Here is a 20,713-nt window from a genome sequence, read left to right as displayed (position 1 = left end):
GAAATCTTTAAGGAAATAACAGGCAGTATAGACAAAGGAAGGTTTGTGAATGTTATTTTGGATTTTCAGAAGGCCTTTAACAAGGTGCTACATATGATGCTGCTTTACAAGAGCCCATGGTATTACAGGAAAGATACCAACATGGATAGAAGATTGGCTGACCGGCAGGAGGCAAATAGTGGGAATAAAGGGGGCCTTTTCTGGTTGGCTGTGGGTGACGAGTGTTGTTCTGCAGGGTTTAGTATTGGGACAGGCAGCTTTGATGGTTGCACAGCAATGGCCGATAGCTTTGTGGCAAAGTTTACAGATGATACGAAGATAGATGGAGGGGCAGGTAGTGTTAAGGAAGCAGGGTGTCTGCGGAAGGACTTTAGGAGAATGGGCAAAGAAGTGGCAGATGGAATATACTGTAGGGAAGTATACGTTCATGCACTTCAGTAGGCTTAGATGTTCTATAAATGGGGAGAAAATCAGATGTGCAAAGGGACATGGGAGTCCTTGTGCTGGATTCCCTAAAGATTAACTCGCAGGTTGAGTCAGTAGTAAGCAAAGGAAATGCAATGTTAGCATTTATTTCAAGAGGATTAGAACTTAAGAGAAAGGATGTAATGCTGAGGCTTTATAAGGCATTTGTCATTCTGCACTTGGAGTATCATGAGCAGTTTTGGGCCCCACATTTAAGATAAGATGTAATGGCTCTGGAGAAGGCCCAAAGGAGGTTCACGGGAATGATTCAGGGCACGAAGAATTTAAGTAGTGAGGAGCATTTGATGGCTCTGGGTCTGTACTCACTGGAGATTAGAACAATAAGTGGGAAGGGATCTCATTGAGACCTATCAAATGTTGAAAGGTCTAGATAGAGTGGATTTGGAGAGGATGTTTCCTATATTGGGAGAGTCTAGGACCAGAGTGCACAGTCCTAGAATACGAGGACATTCACCTATTACAGAGATAAGGAGGAATTTCTTTAGTTAGAGCGTGCTGCCTGGCTTCATTTTGCAACCTGTTACAGTATGTAAGCCCTGCAACAGCTGATGGCTGATCTGGGACTCATTTGGACTGGTACTATTCTTTATCATCTCTGATAGATTTATAGAGGTCATATCTTGATTCCTTGTAGAGATTGGAGTCACCTGATTTGAATGCTGCATACCTAGACTTCAGAAGAGTTTAGATCTTCCAGTTCATCCATGTTTTCCCATTTGGGAACACCTGGATTGTCTTCTTTAGTATCCAGTCCTCAACACATTATCCGATCAAATCTATGATGACAGTGACATCACCACTTAGGCTGGCAGTTGAGTCTTTGAACATGGTACGTAGAAACTCATCTGTTTCCTCAGACCAGCACTATATGACTATCTGTACAGGATTCATCATTTGAGTTTCTGTTTGTATACAGGGAGTAGCAGCATAGCCTGGTGATCTGATTTACCAAAGGGTGGATGGGTGATGGTTCTGTAGGCATCTTTGACGCTTGCATAGCAATGGTCGAGAGTGTGGCGAAACACACTCTTTCAAGTTCGCCCAGTTTAAGTCACTAGCAATGATGAAAGGGGCCTCTGGTTATCCTGTTTCAAAGCTGTTGACCACAGATTATACTTCACTGAGTGCAGAATTTCTGTTTAACTGAGGTAGGATGTGGACTGCCATCAGGGTAGCTGAAGTGAATTCTCTTGACAGACAGTATGGGCGACACTTCACCACTGGACATTTCAACTTATGCGAGCAGGAGCTCACCCAAACCATCAAGTCCGAGCACCATGAGGAGTTAAGAAGACCTCTCTGCCCAGACCTTTCATGTAAGGACTATCAGTGTCATATCCTATTAAATGTTTTGATTCCCCCTCATCTACCCTGCGTGTATTACCCTCAGACATCTCTTAACTACACAGGTGCCTTGGTAGCATACTGGTTAGCGTGACACTATTACAGCTTGGGAATTTCCGGAGTTCAGGGTCCAATTCAAGCACCGCTCTATAAGGAATTTCTGTACATCCTTCTCATGGAATGCACGGCTTTTCCCAGGGTGCTCCAGCTTCCTCCTACAGTCCAACGATATGCTGGGTAGGTTAATTGGTCAGTGTAAATTGTCCCATGATTAGGTTAGAGTTAATCAGGGTTGCGGGGCTGTTGGGGCTACAGGGCTCAAAGGGCTGGAAAGGCCTACTCTGTGCTGTATTGTGAAATAAATACTGTAATGGCTCTGACAGCATTGTGCCACTCTATCACAGACATTACCTTTGTGCTTTCCATCCTGCAACTTTATAAAAAACTGTCATATAAAACTGTTTATAAAAATTTGTTCCAACTTTCATTTCATAGAACCAGGTTGATTCTGCCGAATTATATCATAATTTTCAAAATGCTCTGTTATCACTTTCCTCATAATTGATTCTACCATTTTGGCAACAAGTGATTTCAGGTTAACTGATTTTGGTGTTTTTCTTTCCTTTCTGTACTAGTCTTGTATTTGCTCCTTTCAATCTACTGTAACAATTCCAAAATTGTGTGCATTTCAGAATATTGTCTCAATGGCATCCGATATCTTTACAGCCAATTGTTCTAGAAACCAGAAATGCAGGATATCAGATTCAGGGAATTGGCTTAGTTATGTATACCTTAATTTCTCCTGTACTTTCTCTTCAATGACATCACTGATTTTGAATTCCTGTCATTGGATGCTCAGTTCCCCTGCAACATTCAATGTCTTCCAAAGTGAGGAGAGGTAAAAGAAAAAAATGATCAATATCTTATTTATTTTGTTATTCCACAATATAATCTTTTTGTATTTTCCTCTGTGGGGTGGCACTTAGTTTTTGCTATTCCCTTTTTACATAAATTACAAACTCTTAAAATTGTTTTAAAAATTATTTATTTCTAATTTACTCCAATTTTCTCCCTTCTTTCCCTTTTATCAAAACATGATTGCCTAATTACACTAAAGAAGCTTTGCAGTCTCTGGTTGCCTTTGCTAAATACATTTGAGAATTTCAACAACTGCACATTCAGTTACATTGTGACTCTTACAGATACGGTGGATTATAATGCTGGCATGCATACTAAGTGAATGAATGGTAACTTTCTTAAGTGTATGAACTGGTGGGGAAAGGAAAAATAAGAAAATGATGACTAATGGCCTGCAGGCTGTCAATACATACGTACCACTGCTTTGGACCGACTGTTTCAGGGCTCAAGGTACTATGTACAATTTGAATTGACATGGCATGTTACTTAATAAATACATTCTATAAGAAAGATGATTAAACATGGATAGCACATTCAAGAAGCCCGGATTGTGAACCTCCTCTGGAACTGAATCATCTATCATCTCTAGCATCTTCATAGTCCACATTTACAGGAGAAACTGCAATGTCCCAGTGAGAGTTAGTGCATTTAATGAAGAGTTTAGACACCTGGAAACATAAGACCATAGACCATAAAACATTGGAGCAGAATTAGCCCATTTGGCCCATTGAGTCTGCTCCACTATTTGATCTTTGCTGATCCACTTCCCTTTCAACCCCGTTCTCCTGCCTTCTCCCCGTAATTTTTCATGCTCTGACTCGTCAGGAATCTGTCAACCACTGTCTTACATACACCTAATGACCTGGCCTCCAAAGCTGCCTGTGGCAATACATTCCACAAATTCACCACCCTCTGGCTAAAGAAATTCCTCCTCATCTCTGTTCTAAATGGACACCCCTCTATTCTGAGGTTGTGCTGTCTGATCCTAGGCATAGGATCCACAATAAGAAACATCCTCTCTACATCCATTCTATCGAGGCCTTTCGACATTTGAAAATGGAGTCTAGAATCAAACAGCACAACCTCAGCTTTGGTCATTGGGTGTAGTTAAGACAGTGCCTGGTAGATTCATGATCATTCAGGGCGTGAAATGTAATGGGCAGAAGGCAGGAGAATGGTGTTGAGATCCTTTCTCATTCTTCTAAATTCCAGTGAGTTCAGGCTCAAACCCATCAAACACTCCTCAGATGACATCTTTCATTTCCAAAATCATTTTCGTGAACCTTCTTTGAAACCTCTCCAACAATAGCACATCTTTTCTTGGATAAGGAGCACAAAACTGCTGGCAATACTCCAAAATGAAGGACCAGTGCCTTATAAAGCCTAGCATTACATCTTTATTTTTATATTCTAGTCCACTCAAAATGAATGCTAACATTGCATTTGCCTTCCTAACCACAAACTCAACCTGCAAGTTAATCTTTAGGGAATCCTGTACAAAGACTTGCAAGTCCCTTTGCAGCTCAGATTTTTGAAATTTCTCCCTGGTTAGAAAACAGATTATACTTTTATTCCTTCTACCAAAGTGCATGACCATACACTTCCTTACACTATATTCCATCTGCCACTTCTTTGCCCATTCTCCCAATCTGTCCAAGTCCTTCTGCAGCCTCCCTGCTTCCTCAACACTATCTGCCCCTCCACCTATCTTTGTATCGGATGCAAACTTGGAAACAAAGCCATCAATTCCTTCATCCAAATCATTGACACACAACACAGAAAGAAGTGGTTCCAGCACCGACCCCAGTACAGCACCACTCGTCGCAGGCAGCCAATCAGAAAAGGCTCCCTTTTTCCCACTCTTTGCTTCCTGCCAATCAGCCAATGCTGTATCCATACAAATATCTATTCTGTAACACCATGGGCTCTTTCTTGCTTAGCAGCCCCATGTGCGACACCTTGTCAAAGGCCTTCTGAAAATCCAGTATAATTCCTTCAAAGAATTCCAACAGATTTGGCAGGCAAGATGTTCCCTTAAGGAAACTTTGCTGACTTTGGCCATTTTTATTATGTGCTTCCAAGTACACTGAAACCTCATGCTGAACAATCCACTCCAACTTCTTTCCAGCCACTGAGGACAGGCTAACTGGTCTATAATTTCCTTTCTTCTGCCTCTCTCCCTTCTTGAAGAGTGGAGTGGCATTTGCAATTTTTCATTCCTGCTGAACCATGCCAGAATCTAGTGATTCTTGAAAGACCATTACTAGTGCCTTCAATCTCTTCAGCTACCTCTTTCAGAGTCCTGGGGTGTAGTCCATCTGATCCAGGTGACTTATCTGCCTTCAGAACTTCCAATGTCCCAAGCACCTTCTCCCTAGAAAAAGCAGCTGTACTCACTTCTACCCCCAACACTCACAAACAATTCTTATCAAACTATTGTGAAAAAGTTATACCTACAAAGACATTCCTTTTCTCCCATTAGAACTAGAAATGCATTAAAATGCAGTCAAAATTCCAAATTCAGCAAAGGAATAGGGGCGCACTGGCGAACACAGCGGTTAGCGTAATGCTATCACAGAGCCAGTGACCTGGGTTCACCTGCTGCTGGTTGTAAGGATTTTGTACATTCTCCCTGTGATTGCATGGGTTTCCTCTGGGTCCTCTAATTTCCTCCCACAGTCCACATACTGGTAGGTTAACTTGGTCACAAGGGTGTAATTGGGTCATTCATGGAAGGGCTCATTATCATGCTGTATCTCTAAATGTTAAAAAACCTAAAAATTCTATAACTTCTGCACAACAAGGGATCTTGTCTTTTGCCAACTTGATTAGCTCTTCCTTTGACCACTTTCCCACCCAAATAGTGAAAAAGTAAGTCAATTTGAATTTTAAAATCCAAACAATTAAAAATAGAAACCTTTATTCAGGCTTATTGTTAATATTTTTTCCTGTTTTACACTGCTCCCAAACATCCATCAACTTACACTAAATGTCCATTTATTTGGTCAATTTCTTTCACATGTAAGGATACAGCTCCAAATTTGATCATAGTGGATGTGTACAAGGCTGCAGGAATGTGAAGCACCAATTTGACATCCAAATTTTGGGTCTGGAAATGCTCAGCTATGCCTTTATCTAATTGGGTGATGCTCACTCAATGTCTTGCAGTGCCCTGTGATCACAATATCCCTATTGTTAAATGGAGAATTCATTTTCATTATAGAAACTTGTATTAAAGTAACATACAAGTTTCTATAATTTGCCCCAGAGCAGCTCTACAGAAAGTAAGTGGATGCTGGACATGAGTACTGGGCAATTGGAAGGGAACTGGGGGCTGATAAGTGGAAGCAAAAAACCATAAGGCATTGGAGCAGAATTATGCCATTCTGTCTATTTCGCCATTCCATCATGGTTGCTTTATTATTCCTCCCAACCCCATTCTCCTGCTATCTCCCTGCAATCTTTTATGTCCTTACTGAATAAGAACCTATCAACCTCTGCTTCAATACACCCAATGACTTGGTCTCCACAGCCGTCCATGACAATGAATTCAACAGATTCAGCATTTCTGGCTAAATAAATTCCTCCTTATCTCAGTTCTAAATAGACATCCCTCTATTCTGAGGGTGTGCCCTCTCGCCCTAGACTCACCCACTATTGAAAACATTCTCTTCAATTCCATTCTATCTCGGGTCTTTCAATATTCAATAGGTTTCAATAAGATTTCTTCTAAATTCCAGTAAGTACAGGTCCAGAGCAATCAAATGCTCCTCGTATATTCACTGTGACTGAAAAGATAAGGCTTCCAAGAGAGATGTAGCATGAGGGACTAAAAGGAAAAAATCCCATGGAAGACTTGCCATGTAATGGGAAGAAGGCAAACAAATGGGAGCCATGGTATTATAAATCATAGACAGTGATAAAGGGCTGGGGAATTAAACAAAACAGCACAGTGAATTACATATATCTTCAGCATTTAGAGATTACTGAAGAATCCTAATTTCAAGTTTCAATGTGCTTCTTCACCCTACCATCAAAAGCATTTGTGACTCAGCTTATTCAACATAAGACAAATTCTAATTTATTCCTGGCTTAATGGAGATGAATGACAACCATGCCTGGAATAAGAAGGCAAACTGATGTAAGATATAGAGAAGATTAAAATAAATTGTGAAGGGGGAAACTGGGTCACTATTTTTGATATGACAAATGTCATTTGCAAGAAATTTCCTGTATTTGTAGTGTTGCTTTTTCACTTCATGAACTCTGGAAATACATCAAGTCTTATATTGCTGATCCTATTCAGTTGAAAAGCAATGCAGTACAATTCTAGTAATTTCCAAACTGTATTTTTAAAACCATGAAAAACTTTTGTTTGCAAATGAGAGGCATGAGTAAGGATACTTTTGATTGCTTTTTCATTCCCATCAGTTAATAGAACTTCTTTGACATCTGCAGAAATAGCAACCTGCAAAAAAAATAGCATTGAACGATGAGCAAATATGCTTGTCTTGTGCAGAAGTGAAGACAGAACTGACAAGCCTTCAGTATCATGCTTCTTCACCTATTTCTTAGTAACAATCTTCAATCTTTTTTCATTTTATGTCTGCATTATTTTAATCATTCAATCAAATCAGTCAATACTTTTATCATTCCATTTGCGGGAGCCTCTATCTTGCTATCATTCTGTTCAGTAATTGGATTGTGACAGTGGATGATGGTATTCTGAGAGGCTTTCATTTGCAGCCTTCTGTTTATCTAGTACAGCCATCATACTAGGCTGTCACTCTGCCTTTCAGCCTGCCTCTGTCTGTCCGCCTGATGTCCTTCACATAACTTTGTATTGGAGGCGTATGGCTTTGTAAGGGTAGTGTGTGCATGTATGTGCACACGTGAATTCACGAGAGTGAGAGGATAAGTGAAAGTGTGAGCAAGGGTATGATCGGGAGTGAATGCGAGTGAGCCCGCAAGTGAATGCATGAGCTCAACGACATGATGGGATAAATACGAATGAACAAACACACGTACGAGAATGGGTGGGAGAGTAAGTACTGGAGCAGTTCAGCCGGAGGATGGAGCAAAGCAGCACAAAACCACTATGAAGAGGGAAGGAGAACAGCCAAAGGGTGTAGCACACATTGGTACCAACAGCACAGCTAGAAAGAGGGATGATGGATGCAGAGTGAGTTCAAGGAGTTAGGCGGAAGGTTAAAAACAGGATATTCAGGGATGCAAATTTAGAATTACTCCCTGTGCCACAAGCTAATGAGGGTAAAAACAAGAAGACATGGCAGATAAAAGCAAGACCAAAGAGTTCTATGGGGGGGATGGCATACGGTATTTGGAAAACTGGGATCACTCCTGGGACAAAAGTAATCTGCTCAATAAAAATGGGAGGTAAAGGGGGCCAAGGAAGATTTGCTCACGCTACTCAGGAGGGATCGAATTAATCTGACAGGGGTTAGGAAGCATCACAACAGCGCAGCAGATAGAGTGAATGACTAAAGCAGAGATAAAATTGGGGGCCAGGGTAGTGTAGCAGTTAACACAACACTATCACAGCTTGGGGTACATTCTCCCTGTGTCTGCGTGCATTTTCTCCAGTGGCTCCGATTTCCTCCCACAGTCCAACGACGTTGCTAGTGGAAGTCAAATGGTCATTATAGATGGCCCTGTGATTAGGCTAGAATTAAATCGGGAGTTGCCGGTGGGATGGCTCAAAGGGCCAGAAGGGCTTATTCTGCGCTGCATCTCAATAAAATAAATAAGATTGGAGTTCAGTTCTGGTGTCCTCTGTAAGGAGTCTCTGTACGTTCTCTCCATGGAATGCGCGTGTTTTTCCCGGGTCCTCTGGCTTCCCCCCACAAACTAAAGATGTGCCGGATGGTTTCATTGGTCATAGTAAATTGTCCTGAGATTACATGAGTGCTAAATCGTGATTATTGGGGGGTTGCTGGAGCAGTGCGGTTTGAAGCGCCTACTTCGTGCTGTATCGCTAAATAAAAGTAAATAAGTCCAATGAGCAGAGTAGGTAGTGGCAGGTTGGGGAGCACGTGAAGGCTGACAGGCTCAGCTGTAAAGAAGCTCACAGGACGAGCTAAGAATGTGGATTAGCATTGGAATTCAGATCTTAGTGCAAATGACATAAAAACCACTGAGAGAAGGGCAGGAATGGTGGCTTGAAGTTGGAGTACAGAATTTTCCAATGTGACAATGTAAAATAGTAGGGGTTTTCACATTACTGATTAGGGATAACATAACTGTTGTGCTTAGAGAGGATATCCCAGAGTGATCATGCAATGATGACAAGAAACTTGCTTGTGTTGAGGATTGCAAGGAACATTGATGGAGCAGAATATAGACCAGTTAGAAAGTTGGGCTGAGTGTTGGTAGATAGAATTTGACCTCAACAAGAATAAAGTGATGTATTGTGAAAAGTCAGTGGTTAGACTGCACTTGGAGCATTGTGTGTAGTTCTGGCTGTCACATAGGAAGGATGTAATTGTGCTGAAGAGAGTGCAGAGGAGATTCACCAGCATGTCACCTGCATTGAAGGACTTTAGTTATGGGGATAGACTGGACAGGTTGGGTTTGCTCCTCTGGAGCGAAAGAAACTGAGGTGAGAGGAAGGAGTTTTAAAGAGCATGTGAGGAGAGACTGATTGATAAGTAGATCTCCCTGGCAGAGGAGATTATGGACTCAGATACTACTTTAAGGGACATTTAGAAAGGTGTTCAAATAAGCAAGGCATGGCAGTTAAAGCCAGGGTGGTTACGGGGACAAGCTCTCGCAACCTATGAAATGCTCCCAATGAGATGCACCTCAAAGAGCCTCAAACAACCAAGTCCAGCTCCTAGCCTTCACATGTAGCTTACCTACTAAACCTAATGGAACTATCTCTACTGACAGGAGAAGGGGCAAAGGTGGGTTACTGATGCCTTAAAACCAGTCACTTCAGGCGAATGGGGCACGTCAGCTATGGTTGGCAACTCATCTAGGAGAAGGAAAACTCTGATCTCAAACCTCTGCTGCTTTCTGGCCATACCCATTCACGGGGAAGGCTTTGGGAGTAAACCCCGAGTAAAAAAACGCACAGCTGGAGTCCCTAAGGCAGTCCTGCATTTACTTCAACTCTGACTGGCAACTCCTACGATACTACTGATGCCAAACTGTATCGTTCATTGACGTTCCTTTTGATTCATCAGATGTGTGGGGGGGGGGCAGCTTGCTACATGGGCATCAACTTGCTCTCCATATTGTACTGCCCAGGCTTGCGTATCTAGACAGCTACGATGCAACATCCATGGTTGACCCTGACCGACGGAGGCCTCGGGAAAGGTACGGTCATGATGTGAGAAAATGAGGTTAATTTGTAAAAGGGCCAAAGATCAGGACAGAATTGGTGGGTCAGAGGGCCAAAGGACATGTTTCTGTGACCATACTGTGTGAAAAACAACAGTGAGGAGGCAGAGCCAGGAAGTCATTGAGAAAGAGTGAGGGAACTATAAGGCAGAGAGAGTACAGGAGCACGCGACGGAGTAAGGAAGAGAGGGAAAGCATGGGAGAGTGATTGTGAGCAAGTGAAAGTGCAATGGAACAAATGATTGACATACTCCCATGTTTTTGGGTTATCTGCACACACTTTACAGAAGTATGACAGGTTCATCATCTGTCAAGGTGATAATATTCCTTATCGTTGAATAGAAATTTTTTAAAAAGTTTTCTACTGCATGGCAATGGACATTAATATCAGCTCAATAAATAACTCAGAGCATAAATCTCCTGAATGGTTATTCTGCACCTAATAAGTGGAGTCAGTATCATATTTGTTGGTAGACCAATAACAACTCTATCATACTGCTCCAACTGTGAGTCTTTTTTTCCTTGCTGATGCTTTTCATGTATTTGGGAAAATAGATTGTCAACTGAAATGCTTTGACTGTGGCAATGAAAGTAGTTCTTCTTGGGGCTTGCAATGTCACAACAAGGGATATTGAGTACACCCCGACGAAATGCCTCTGCTCGTCTAAAGCAACAATCAAAATCAATATGATACGAAAGCAAGTCAATCTAGAAGGTCTCGCAAGATGTTACAGCTTGAACTCAACTGAATCAGGTAACAGTCTCTACGACTGGCAGTCAGAGGCCTCAGAACACATTTTTCCACTCCTTTCTTTATTCACTTCTGAATGGAAGGGTGGGGGTTGGGCAGGAGGAGCAAAGAAGAGAACAGATCATACCTACCATGAGACCAGCCAAGCATGTCATTCCACCTCCCAGTTCACAAACTGCAAGGCCTCTGCAGAATAAATAACATTTAAATAAAAGGAAATTAGAGCGCCAGTTGCAAATTAGGTAACATGGTTTTGGAAGGATATATATTACAGCACAATTCAACCTCTGCGGAGACACATCAACAAGCAGGAAGTTACAAAGATATGAAAGGCAGAACTCTTGCTGCTTCACTGGGCCACCACATGTAGCTTGCTTTTTAAAAATAATTATATAAAAAATAATTGTGTAGCACGTTAAGCAGCAGGGGTTCTCATTAGTGTTCACTGCAACACTGGTGCTGCTGAGCTGCAAATCTGAAAAGGTTCCTTTCTTTCCCCCCCGAGAGGCTCTGTGTCCTGATTGTGCCCCCTGTGATGGTGCAGTCAATCAGTGAGGAAACGTCAAACAAAAGAGAGGCAGAAGGAGTCTGAATGTTTCCTTCAGCCAAATACTTGTTCAACTCAGTAAGTAACTACTATAATTGAAGAAATCTAAGGCATATAGACTCAGCGGTTCAGCAAAGAGCACAGAATCTCTGTACTTTGAATTCCTTAAGAAGTTGGTAGAAAATAATCAAGAGAAGTGTTCTTTTTATTTGTGTTAATTTGATAAATGCTTTTATTCCTATCTTGTGTCATCATCATCTTGGAAAGCTAATTGAAAGGAGTTACTTATCCCAGTTGTGCAAGATAGGATGTGTGAATTGAAGTGCTTAGCTTCTATCACTAAATCTTTGCAGATTTGAAGTAAATGACTGTTGCTATTTTATTTTGGACTTGTTAAACAATCCCAATTTATTTCTTGGATAATTTCATTAGATAATAGTGTAGAAATCAATGTAGATATTTAAATAGTTGCAGTATTTTAAAAGGAAAACATATACATAAAAAGTTGTAAAGCGCTTCCTTTATTCCCAACTTTAGGCCCACCATGTGTATTTACACTTTTTGTACTTCATCAGAGTTCTCAGCCTTTGTACATGATCCTTGCCTCTGAGTGCTGGCAAGCTTTCCCAATACACAAGTCAATGTACCAGATCCTGATCTTGACTCCGTACACATCAAATGTCATCCACAAGCATCCTCCAGCCAAGACCAAACAGAACTGTAAAATGTTTTTATTCCCCTCAACTGGGAACAGCAAAAACCCACTGAAATCAGTTAACTGACCACATTAGTGGGGTAAAATTGGGAACCTTCCCAGATGAGGTCTACAGCATGAGAGATATATCCCAATCTGACATGGCTCCTTTGACCCTCACCAATTTTAAATACATGCACCACAAAAAAAAAACCTATCCAGATGTTTTGGCTTGGTATGTCAACTGCTCAGCACTATAGTAACTGCAGAGAATTGTGGATACTGCTCAACATGCAACAGAAACGAGCCTCTCCTGTACAAACCCTTCCTACACTTCTTGCTGCCTCAGTAAAGCAGCCAACATAATCCATGACCCCACCCACCCGGACATTCTCGCTTCTCCCCTCTCCCATTGGGCAGAAGATACGAATGCCTGAATGTGTGTACCACCAGGCTCGAGGACAGCTTATATCCCACTGTTATAAAACGACTTAATGGCTGCCTAATGCAATATCATGGACTCTTGACCTCACAATCTATCTTGCAGTGACCTTGCATCTCACTGCTCTGTTACACCTCGCACTTTCTCTGTATTCTAACACTTCATTCTGCACGCTTATGTTTTACTTTGTACTACCTCAATGCACTGCTGTAATGAATTGACCTGAATGAACAGTAAACAAGACATGTTTATCACTGTACCTCAGTACATGAGACAACAATACACCAATCTACCAATTTAGGAGCCTTTGTCAAATAGCCATCCTGTTGAACTGGAAGTAATAACAGAGAGAAGTAAAGTTAAAGTAAAACAAATGAACAGGCGCAAATCTTTAAAGACTTTATCAAAATAAAATATGAAGAGATTAATTCATTAAAAAGATATTGCAAGGATTTTAACAGACAATATCGGTAGATTCTCAGGCCTGAAGTAGCAGTAAGTGCCTGTGATTGTGCACACTGTGATTTGTCTATTTTATCTTAAAAAGCACTGTCTTCTAATGACAAAAGCTGAAAAAGGATTACCTTATTTAACAAGGGCCAGACAACTTCTAATATTCCCCGATTGCTTAAAATGCTACATTTTAATTGAAATTGGTTCAATTGTGAAAGAGAGAAAATGTCTAATGTGTGAATATTTAGCTGTCAAGTCACACTCCAGAAAAGAGCAGCATTTAAAAATGAGGGCCCGCACACTTTCTCTGCTTCATATCTAGCACGGCATGCATAACACTACCTCATCACACACAAACATCATTTCCACAACTATAAAGTAAAACTAAGTTATCCTGCATATATCTAACTAAACTGTTCCTTAAAATATTACACATTAAAACAAAGTAAGTGCCAACACTTTACAGAAAGTTTGTTCGATGGCATCACATCTCTTTTCACTGTGCTCATGAGAGTGTTTTGGGAGGGAGAGGGGGAGAGGGTGAGGGGATGAGGGGGTGAAGGGGAGAGGGGGAAGAGGGGGTGAAGGGGAGAGGGGGAAGAGGGGGAGGGGGTAGGGGAGGGGGAGAGGGGGAAAAGGGAGAGGGAGGAGAGAGTGAGAGAGTGTTGCTGTGTGTGCCTGTTCATGCATGCACACAGAATGTGCTTTGGTGTGCATATATGCACTGCCCTGTATGTGCGTGTGCACATTGCTATGGGCATGAGTGTGTCATATTGCTACGTGTATTTCGGGTGTGTGTGTTGCACTGTATGTATATGTTTGTGTACATTCATCTGTGTGTGTGTGTGTGTGTGTGTGTGTGTGTGTGCGCTAGTGTAGTGCTATATGTCCATTACTCTGGGGGGGAGGGTGTGTGTGTGTGTGTGTGTTGCTCTGTGCATGCAAGTTGCTCTGTGTATTTGTGTGTTTGCATTACTGCATGTGCTTGTGTGATACTATGCGTGCTTTACTGTGTTTGTGTGTGTGTGTTTGCGCATTTGTGAGCATTGTTCTGTATGCATGCGTGAGTTGCTGTATGTACTGTGTACGAATGGGTGGGTCGCTGTATGTATTGTGTACGAATGGGTGGGTCGCTGTATGTACTGTGTACGAATGGGTGGGTTGCTGTATGTACTGTGTACAAATGGGTGGGTTACTGTATGTAACACACATAAAAGTTGCTGGTGAACGCAGCAGGCCAGGCAGCATCTCTAGGAAGAGGTGCAGTCGACGTTTCAGGCCGAGACCCTTCGTCAGGACTACCGCTTTATTTTCACCATACCTCGACACGGTTTTATCCCCCCTTGTTCAATCCCTTCCGACCTATGTTCGTGACACTTCTCACGCTCTTAAACTTTTCGATGATTTTAAGTTCCCTGGCCCCCACCGCTTTATTTTCACCAAGTCCTGACGAAGGGTCTCGGCCTGAAACATCGACTGCACCTCTTCTTAGAGATGCTGCCTGGCCTGCTGCGTTCACCAGCAATTTTTATGGGTGTTGCTTGAATTTCCAGCATCTGCAGAATTCCTGTTGGGTTGTTGTATGTACTGTGTATGCATGCACAGCATGTCTTTGGCATATTTTACTAACCAAGGGGTAAGTACAATTATGATTTTGTACCTAAGTAAACCAGCTGGAGCTCACCTTGAACAATGGAGATAAGTTAGCACAAAGTAAATGAAGAACTATCGAATTGGTATATAAGCAGACAAATTCTCTACGTACCTAAATATGTCACTGTGTTTAATGCAGTAATAAGCCAACACCTCTTCTGAAGGCCAGATGCCTGGAACAAAATGAGAGCAACTGTTGTTAGCTAATGGACAACAAGAGCATGAAATCACTATCGAGGGAAAAACATCTTAATGCACAACACTGTGGCTTCTAATCTGCATTTCCCATAGCTTGTTGCTAATCCAGCCCATTGATTAAATTGGCAAAATAGTTCAAAGTCTTCAGATTTATATGTGGGAAACAGCACCAATATTAATTACATAAATTGCAACTGTAGCTGGGATAAAAGAAAGAAAGCTTAGGCTCGAAAGTCACAAATTATTGGTTCAGGCAGGTGCCTTATTAAAAACACAATTGTGCAATAAAGCTGCCAGAGCACTAGTGACAAAAGAAAACGTCATCTTACAGGTGCAATTTTATTGTTGCTTTACCAAATGTAGAATTAAAGGTTCAAAAAAAAATAGCAGATCAGTCGTATCCAGCCAACAAAATGAACCAATGAGCGCAAAAGAAAATAAATAAATTAATTAATAAATAGATGAATAATCAACAATAAACCAGCTTATCAGGCCTTGTCAGTTGTCTATTTTGAGCAGCTGGGGGAGGGGGGTGAAAGGCTTCCTGTGCTATTCCTTCAGAAGAAATAAATAATTTTAAAGCTTTGATGTGGAAAACAGCAAAAACATGAAATAATTGAATGCTATGATTTGTTTATTAAGTATGTAAATGGTTCATTATCTACCGCTGGCATCTTGAATCAAGCTAAAATTAAAACAACAAGATCTTGACGTTGTGGAATTAGATACATTTCAAATAATAAAGGTCACAAATACTCTTCTACAGGAAGTCAGTGAACAAATTTAAATGAAATGCTACAAATAGCGTATCATTAGAAGTGCTTATATCCTTGATTTTGCAATTTATATTAAAAATACATTCTTTTATAGGACCTGAGCTCATTTTATCAAGTTTGAATTTTCCACACCTATTCTAATTAAAGGTACAAATCAGCTCTAAAAAAACCACAGCAGCACCCCCCCGCCACCTCCCTATCCAGGTGTGACAAAGCATCAAAATCACCTGCCCAGTCAGAAATAAAAATCTGCAAAGTAACTGTTTAACAAGATAGCATCTTCACCCACACAATTCTACACAGCATACTGCAACCATCCTTAGCTATCTTTGAGAAGGTGGTGGATAACTACACTTCACCTGCTGCAGTCGTTCTAGTGAATGCATTCCAGCTCTGCTGTTGGGGAGCCACTGATGAAGGAGGACTTTCTATATAGTTTCTAGTCAGAATAGGGGCCATAAAATTTTGAGATTTAGGAACAGTTTTAGGTGATTTGGGTCAAGTCTTCTCCACCATTCCACTGTGGCTGGTTTATTACCTCCTCAATCCCATTCTTCTGCCTTCTAAAGAAATTTCTCCTCATCTCTTTTCTACAGGGACGTCCTTTTCTGAGGCTGTGCCTTATGGTTCTAGAGTTTACATAATTTGAAACATTCTCTCCATGTCCACTCTATCTGGGTCTTTCAATAGTCAGTGGATTTAATGACATCCCCCTCATTCTTCAAAACTCCAGTGAGTACAGGCCCGGAGCCATCAAACACTTCTCATATGTTAATCCTTTCATTCCTGGGATCATTCTTGTAAAGTCTGGACTCTCTCCAATACCAGCACATTCCCTTTTTTTTAAAGATATGGGGCACAAAATTGCTCTCAGTACACCAAGAATGTCGGACCAATGTATTATAAATTTTCAGCATTATATCCTTGCTTTTATATTCTAGCCCTCTTGAAATGAATGCTAACATTGCACTTGCTTTCCTGACTACCCATTCAGCCTGTAAGTCAATCTTTAGGGAATCCTGCACTAAGTCTCCCAAATCCCTCTGAACCTCCAATTTCTTCTAATGCATCCATGTCCTTTTACAGACTTCTTGCTTCCTCAACACCACTATCTTTGTGTGCGGCTTGGAGTGTATCCTGCAGGTGTTACTCCCATAAACCTACTACTCTTGTCCTCTGTGGTGGTAGAGATTGTAGTTCCTGTCAGTGTAAACCAGATGAGTAACTTCTGTGCATTTTGTAAATAGTAGACACTGCAGCCATGAATGTCGACAGTGTACTGGCTGAAGGGGATAATTTGTACTGGGTTGTGCAAAATTTCATGAAATATGTTAGAGTAAGTGCATCCAGGCAGGAGGAAAATATTTTAACATAATCCAAATGTGAGCCTTGTAGATGGTAGAAAAGCTTTGGGACGTCAGGTGACTCACTGAAGAATGTTCCGTCTCTGGTCAACTCTGGTACACCTCAATCTGCTCAAGATGTAGATGCTCTTTTGGCTTCTTTACTAGTGAAGAGGTGTTGTGGGTCCAGGTTAGATTACCCATTATGTGTACACCAAGGAATTTAGTGCTCTTCACTCTCTCCACAGCAGAGCCATTGACATGCAATGGAGAATGGTTGGCCTGTGCCTTCCTGAAGTCCACAATCTTCTCTTTTGTCTTGTCTATACTGAGTCCCAGGCTGTTGTTCTCATGCCATTTGACAAGCTTCTGTACCTCCTTTCTGTATGCTGACTTATCATTATTGTTGATGAGGCCAACCTCTGTAGAATCAGCAGCAAACGATGGTGCATTTTCAGTTGGATCTGACAGTGCAGTTGTGAGTCAACAGTGTGAAGAGCAGCAGGCTGAGCACACGACCCTTGGGGGTACCACAATGCTCAGCATGATGGTGCTTGAGATGTTCCTACCAATTCAGACTGACTGGGTTCTTTCCATCAAGAAGTCTAAGATCCAGTTATAGAAAGCTGTCCCAACAAGGACAACTTGGCCACCAGCCTCTGAAGGATGATCATGTTAAATGCCAAGCTGAAGTCGATGTACAACATCTTAGTGCATGACACATCATTTTCTAGGCGGGACAGGGCAGAGTGGAGGGTATGGCATCATCAGTGCACCTGTTTGAGCTGTAGGTGAACTGTAAAGGGTCCAATGTAACTGGAAGGTGGGATTATATGTGACCTATTACCAGATACTCAGGTCACTTCATGATTGTTGAAGTCAGTGCTATTGGGCGATAGACGTTTAGGCCAGTTGCAGTTACTTCCTTGGGCATGGGAATGATGGTGGCTGCCTTAAAGCCTGCAGGGACAGTGGACTGTTTCAGAGAGATATTAAAGATGCCCATTAATACCTATGTTCATTGATGTCAACGGAAGAACTGTGCACTTCACTGTTAATCAAATCAACTGGAGAGTTGGTTCTTGGAAAGGAACAATGCTGATTTGAAAGATACAGTCAAGATTTTAACACTCGTTTGCTCTGACGTATCCGAATGTTTGTTTGATGATCTACGTATCAGCTAATAACTCAGATACATCTCCTCCATTTAAGATTCAATAAAAGACAAAGGAGCAAATCCACATGATCAACATTCACTCTACCTATACACTGTGGTAATTTAGGATTGAGAACAAGATTTTCATAACCTTAAAGTAAAACCATTTTTTGGGTAACATTATCAGTATTATTTCAAAAGATATCCATTATCCAATAATTCTCATCCCAATCAAAACTTGTTATTCTGTGTCATTATCTTATAAATGTATGTATTATATTTATGAGATTTAAAAAATTGAAAATACAAAATAAGAATGGAAAATACCAGACAAACACTGGGGAGGAGATAGATATAATTTCCTGGTTACTAAGGCAACAAGCCCAGACATACACCAGAAGTTGATTGTCAAACTAACAGGGGTTTTAAGTGGGCAGAAACAGCCCCCATATGCACATACACACAGACACAGATACCAAGGCTCTCTGGCACACTATGAAAAATCAAAGAACAGCAAGTGACCTGCATAGCCAGTTCTTACAAAGGGTCTTCAATTGGAAGCATTAACTCTGTTTCTACAAGGGACAGAGTCTCAGCCAATCCTAGATTCGCCAAACATGCAATCTCTTTGCTAAATTGCGAAGAGGTAAAAGGTTTTTCTATTTGGCATCTATATACACCACAGGTAAAAAATAAGTCTTTTCTTTTGCTTTAACCGCAGAATGGTTACAGCATGGGAGGATGCAATTTGGCCTGTCAGGTCCCAGCAGTTCAGTTGTCCTACTCCTGCCCTCTTCCTGCAGCTCTGCAGATAGTTATCTAGCTCTCTTTTAAGCACTACCATAGAATCTGCCCCACTACTACCTTTGGCACTGCATTCTAGACCCATGTGTTGTATATAAACTCAGTTTATAGAGACATTCCATTACCTTTTTTGCCTGGGCCTGATCTGTTTGCATCCCATTGAAACTGGTCCTTCTTCAACTGAGTAATTTTACCTAGAATAGATGACATCCCTTTTCCAAAACCACTCTAAACCTTATGATATTACAAATTATTATCATTTTCAGATTATGATATCAAGAATACACTTAACTACCAAGTAAAAAGCAAAGGCTATGGATAGTTCTATGCAAAACACAGATGTGTAAATATTATAAGCAACACACATCGAAGTTGCTGGTGAATGCAGCAGGCCAGGCAGCATCTCTAGGAAGAGGTACAGTCGATGTTTCAGGCCGAGACCCTTTGCCAGGACTAACTGAAAGAAGAGTTAGTAAGAGATTTGCAAGTGGGAGGGGGAGGGGGAGATCCAAAATGATAGGAGAAGACAGGAGGGGAAGGGATAGAGCCAAGAGCTGGACAGTTGATTGGCAAAAGGGATTTGAGAGGATCATGGGACAGGAGGCCCAGGGAGAAGGAAAAGGGGGAAGGGGGAAAAAAAACCCAGAGGATGGGCAAGGGATATAGTGAGAGGGACAGAGGGAGAAGAATGAGAGAGAGAGAAAGAATGTGTGTATATAAATAAATAACAGATGGGGTACGAGGGGGAGGTGGGGCATTAGCGGAAGTTTGAGAAGTCAATGTTCATGCCATCAGGTTGGAGGCTACCCAGACGGAAAATAAGGTGTTGTTCTTCCAATCTGAGTGTGGCTTCATCTTTACAGTAGAGGAGGCCGTGGATAGACATATCAGAATGGGAATGGGACATGGAATTAAAATGTGTGGCCACTGGGAGATCCTGCTTTCTCTGGCGGACAGAGCATAGGTGTTCAGTGAAACAATCTTCCAGTCTGCGTCGGGTCTCGCCAATGTATAGAAGGCCACATCGGGAGCACCGGACGCAGTATATCACCCCAGCCGACTCACAGGTGAAGTGTCGCCTCACCTGGAAGGACTGTCTGGGGCCCTGAATGGTGTTAAGGGAGGAAGTGTAAGGGCATGTGTAGCACTTGTTCCGCTTACAAGGATAAGTGCCAGGAGGGAGATCGGTGGGGAGGAATATTCCCACCACTTGGTACACTGCTGGCAAAATATCAACAAATCTCAATAAATCATTAAACTGCCATGAAATTAATGACTAAAACTCATGAAGTCGCACATTTGATGGAAGAAGATGTGATCATTGGACTGTGTTTATCCTTCGATCGGGAGATGGAAATATGTGCATAGAACTGGCTGGACATTGCAAATCAGAATGCCCTGCTGAAGCTCCATCTAACTCTTTGTCTGGGCAGATGCAAACTATTACTATTGCATTAAAGATTGGCATACCACATGCATATCCTGCCTAAATTCTCAATACCACACTGTTAATGTTCAAACTTTTTTATATAATACTCTAACTTTTACAATAATGTTTATTTTTAAACCCCCTGATTAATTCTTCTCTGTTCTTAATCTCTATTGCCAACAGTAACACATGCTATTCACCTATTCCATTTTAGAGCTCTAAACATTAGTGTCTATGCTCCAACCGATCTTGCTTCCTCTCACAGTCATACCCAATGCTTCCTATGCCTTTCCTAATCTATGGTGATTGTAACACAGGAGCAAAAGTAATTCAGAGAATCCTGGCTATGGTCAGGAA

The 20,713-nt window shown here is 41.5% G+C and overlaps 1 protein-coding gene across 1 annotated transcript in view; it reads right to left on the bottom strand.

Moving 5' to 3' along the window:
* camkmt (calmodulin-lysine N-methyltransferase) overlaps positions 1 to 20,713 on the bottom strand; it is a 368,560-nt gene that overhangs the window by 83,866 nt on the left and 263,981 nt on the right. Inside the window, exons 4-6 of the mRNA XM_063055669.1 lie at positions 14,763 to 14,823; positions 10,993 to 11,047; positions 7,153 to 7,216 (exon numbers count right to left, since the gene is read on the bottom strand). Of these exons, the coding sequence (XP_062911739.1) occupies positions 7,153 to 7,216; positions 10,993 to 11,047; positions 14,763 to 14,823 (180 nt within the window). The remainder of the gene's footprint in view (positions 1 to 7,152; positions 7,217 to 10,992; positions 11,048 to 14,762; positions 14,824 to 20,713) is intronic.

Source organism: Mobula hypostoma, chromosome 8 (assembly GCF_963921235.1).
Source record: "Mobula hypostoma chromosome 8, sMobHyp1.1, whole genome shotgun sequence".
Classification (NCBI taxonomy): Eukaryota; Metazoa; Chordata; class Chondrichthyes; order Myliobatiformes; family Myliobatidae; genus Mobula; species Mobula hypostoma.
This window is presented reverse-complemented; position numbering and strand designations above follow the sequence as displayed.